The 4,510-nt window shown below is 41.5% G+C and overlaps 1 protein-coding gene across 1 annotated transcript in view; it reads left to right on the top strand.

The window, feature by feature from the left end:
* Positions 1-588: 588 nt before the first annotated feature.
* The window catches only part of LOC106524052 (zinc transporter ZIP10), a gene marked incomplete at its 5' end in the record, with an annotated part of 13,431 nt that continues 9,509 nt past the window's right edge, over positions 589-4,510 (top strand). The window contains 5 exon segments of the mRNA XM_014017687.1: positions 589-740; positions 938-1,099; positions 3,585-3,693; positions 3,765-4,067; positions 4,145-4,225. Of these exon segments, the coding sequence (XP_013873141.1) occupies positions 589-740; positions 938-1,099; positions 3,585-3,693; positions 3,765-4,067; positions 4,145-4,225 (807 nt within the window).

Here is a 4,510-nt window from a genome sequence, read left to right as displayed (position 1 = left end):
TCAAGTTTATTTTCTATTTAAACCTAAAAACAGCATTTTAATCACAACTAAAGGTGACATAGTTACTTTATTATGTTATAGTATTTAAATATATGCCTGAAAAACACATAATAAAGCCCCTTTAAACAACTGAAATGTTCTTTATTTGGTAGCCGACAGTCGTCCTATAATGTCTCCTGCTCACCGGGACTCGCTGTCATATCCCTCCCAGTTCTGGGGTCTCGGCTGGATTCTGCTCCAAATCCTTCTCTACACCTAAAAGGTGGCAGATAATCCTGCTGTAGACAGCAGCGCTGACCTTCTGACCCCTCCTATCCCTGTTTGATCCCTCAGCTCTCCTAACCAGGAGCAGCTAGCTGCACATCGCTCTCCACTGAGAACATGAGTTCTGTTTGCTGTCCCAGATCCCAGCTGATGAAAGCCTCCCTCTGGGACTTACATCAGCAAACTGAGGATTTCTTTTAATGTGTGTGTGTTGCCTCTTTACACACACTGTTCTGCTGTGTGTTGCTTTTAATCTGTGTGTTTAGGTGCTTTTAAAATAAACTGTTTGGTTCCCTCCAGTGTGGGTCTGGATCTGGGGCTTCGTGTCCATCACCATCATCAGCCTGCTGTCTCTGCTGGGCGTGGTCCTGGTTCCCATCCTCAAACAGTCCTGCTTCAAGTTCCTGCTCACCTTCCTGGTGGCGCTGGCAGTGGGCACGCTGAGCGGCGACGCGCTCCTTCACCTGCTGCCTCATGTGAGAACTGGGAAAACCCAAAAACACCCATCTGTGCTGTGTTTAGCATCTTTATCACCTCTGAAAATATTAGTGTTTGTTCGGCTTTAGTAAAGCTGGAGGTTTAGACAAAACAAACAAACCACTTTTTGTGCAGAACCAAATGTAATTTTAGAAACCCCAAAGACTGAGTTTGTGTGTGAACGTCCTGTCTGCAGTCTCAGGGACAGCACGACCACAGCCAGCACGACGGCGGTGACACAGATCTGGGATCAGAGTTTGATGGAGTGTGGAAGGGGCTCACCGCGTTGGCCGGCATCTACCTCCTCTTCATCATCGAGCACTGCATCGGCATGTTTAAGCACTACAAAGACCAGAAGGTGAGAAACATTTGATCCGGGTGTGAAAAGCTGATTAAATCAACCTTTTTAATCCCAGGAGGCTTTTCTGCTCTTTTCTGCTGATCATAAACCGGCAAGTAAAGACCCCCACATGATCACTAGGGGTGTAAGAAAATATCGATACACTGAAATATCGCGATATTTAATTTCCCGATTTTGTATAGACATTCTAAAGCCCTGTATTGATTTTTAATTAAGGTCTAAAACGTCAACTTTCCTGCCAGCCGTTCATTTTTATGTTCTAGTTCAGCCTCTGACCACTAGTTGGCAGCAGTGAGCCAGCCATTTGGCTCCTCTACCTCTTGAGCGCCAGAGAGTAAGGGTAGCATTAGCGTTGTGAGTAAACATTAGCTTCATGCTCCGATAGCTGAATCTGAGCGGAAAAGACCGACACCCTCTGCCTTAAAGCTGAGGTAAGGTTACCAACAGTTACTTATTTGTCAGAATGTCTGTATTTTAAACCAAATTAAGTGTCTCGTGCGCTCTTTTTCTAACTAGTAAACCTTCACGTTACAGAAGGCAGGCAGGCGTCTAGCGCCTCGAGCTAAAGATGCCTCGTGACAAAAAACTCTGCTCTCAGTGTCCAGCTGATCGCATCCAAGTCCATATACTTTAAGTTTATCCTGCTGTGTTCGCTTCAAAATCGGTTTTACTGTGTTGTTTAGCTTCTCCGTATATTTACTGTTTATTTTTGGAACCCACAGTTCTGCAAATCATGTTCTGGATGCAGGTCAGCTGATCCCAGAAACTCTGTGCAGCAGCTTCATATCATCTGTAAACTGAACTTTATGACAACATAAAGGCTATTGTTAAGTGTTGGGTGACCATATTGTAAATTAATATTAAAAACTAAAAGCTGCCAAAAATATATTTTCAAACTATTTATTGGCAAATTTAGTCTAATAATTGAAAACATGGATGAAATAAGAAATATGAAACAAATAAAATAAAATAGATACAAAGCAGAACACAGCTAAATGTATCAAAAGTATGTCTATGTAATATTAGAATTTTCTGAGACAATGAAGTTTGGTTTTTCATTTTTTTCCCCTGTAAGAGGTTTTTATTTAACAGAGTTTTTGGACAAAATAATCACAATATGTGACCCATCATATCAAAATGAGGATCAAGTCAAATTTGGTCAAAATGACCTAATGACATTTTCAGATTCCTGCTTTAAAAGCTACATTTTGACACCTGGATCATCCTGATTTCATAATTAAATCCATATATATGACTTAATTTGTCTTGTTGGTTACAGTAATACATAAATATTTGGTCTGAATCCTAATTTTTTGTCATTTTAATGAGGAAGTTTTGATGTCCTTATAAAGAGGAAACCTCTAATTATTTTTGAATATTGAGATTTCCCAGCTAAAAATAAACACAGCTTTGCTAACTCACAGGGAAAATCTAAAATTTTAAGGCGTTTTTCCTCAAAATCAGTTTTTTTGTTGCTACTGCTAAAAAAAGTGCTTCCAAGTTTTGTTTTATGATTATATTTCAGACAGTTCATTCAAAAGATACGTTAATAAGGCTTTTATTCATTATATTTTGACAAAATGCAATTTTTGTTAACATTTTAGTCAAAACACTAAATTTGCCCTTTTCTCCATAAACGATGTTTGGACTTAATCCTTGTTTCGATGTGATGGGTCACATATATCGCCTTGATTATGAAGGTTATGAAGATTAATAATGATTTACATAAAAACACAATGAAAACATTGTAATGACATTCTCTGTGATTTTTTTTTATACCATTATAAATCTTTAAGGCATGATAAAAGAAAAGAAGTGGTTCCCCTTTTCTTGTGACAGTCATTATCATGATTTAACAAATGCATAAACATTCTTAATTAAACAACAAATGAATCACTAACAGAAGAGATTGTTCTGTCCATTATCTGATTAAGAGAAGTGAGGGGTTCTCTTCCACGGTTAGAATGACCTGTCATGGCCTAAATAGAGTTCAGTTTGTGACAGAGTTCCTGTCCTCTCGTCAGGCCTGTCCGAGGCAGTAAATCTTATTTCTTCACTCGAGGTGACCCCTACACTTACAGTATCACAATATATCGTGATATATCGTATCGTGACCCCTCTGTCATGTAATGTACCATATCGCCAAATTCTTGCCAATACACAGCCTTAATGATCACACTGATCTGTTTCGATCCATGTATTAGTTTATCATTTGTATATTTACAAACTGTGCAGGGAAGCTGCTCAAACTAACGCTGTCATCGTTTTGAAAATCAGTCAAATTCATTTTCATGTTTTTTTTGTTCCAAGTTAAAAAAGAACCACTGCAGAGGGACCGAACAGCACGTGGCCCCAGAGCCGCAGGTTGACGACCTCTGGATGAAGCTATCATTGATGTCCTCTTTGAGTTTTGTTTTCGTTGAGGCCGTTTGAGGTTTGTGGCGTGAAGCGAGCGTCTGTAAATAGAACATTTTGCTCACAGGGCACAAAGAAGACGAGCGAGGAGGGGAAGATTGGCAGGAAGCTGTCAGATCACAAGTTAAACCGGCGCTCAGACGCAGAGTGGCTGAACCTGAAGCCGCTCGCTGAAGGTAAGAGTTTAGGTGTGCAGCGTCCCCCCACCTGCAGCTGTCACTCCTAACACCCCMCCGCTCTGATTCAGACCCAGAGAGTTCGGCCGTCTCCTGCGACAGCGCTCACAACGACACGCAGCTCACAGAGCTGCATGCGCCCGAATCCTCCACCAACACGACGCCGCTGGCGCTCGCCGACCCCCAACACAACCAGCTGTCGCCCTCGAAGAAGAACGGCCACAAGAAGCACGGCCACTCGCACGGTCACGGCCACTCGCACGGAGGAAACTGTCACTCGGACCAGGAGATGAAGGATGCGGGGATAGCCAGCATCGCCTGGATGGTCATCATGGGAGACGGCATGCACAACTTCAGCGACGGCCTCGCTATCGGTAACTGGTTCCAACCTCGATTCAAACCATCCAAACCAACTTCCTGAGCAACTCATTTCTTTTGTTCTTTTTCACAGGAGCTGCTTTTAGTGCCAACCTAACGGGCGGCATCAGCACATCTGTGGCTGTTTTCTGCCACGAATTACCTCATGAACTGGGTAGGTCCGACAAGAATGTGTGTAAGACCCCGTAAAAGTAGATTATTTACTTGTTTAAATGCACACATCTACAGCTGATTCAACATGGCTGCCACAGCCAGTGTTGTATAAAGTACCTCACAGTGATACTTGAATAAAAGTACAAGTATCTTATCATAGAAATACTTTGGTAAAAGTTAGTCTTCTCTAAAAATATTACTTGTGTATAAGTTTTAAGTAGCTGATTTTTTTTTCTTAACGGCACAGTGTGTAGGATTTTGTCAATTCTTTTAGCAGAAACTGAAA

The sequence above is a fragment of the Austrofundulus limnaeus genome, unplaced genomic scaffold, assembly GCF_001266775.1.
Source record: "Austrofundulus limnaeus strain Quisiro unplaced genomic scaffold, Austrofundulus_limnaeus-1.0 Scaffold174, whole genome shotgun sequence".
NCBI lineage: Eukaryota > Metazoa > Chordata > Actinopteri > Cyprinodontiformes > Rivulidae > Austrofundulus > Austrofundulus limnaeus.
Note: the sequence above shows the minus strand (reverse complement) of the source record. Positions and strands in the feature narration are given on the sequence as shown.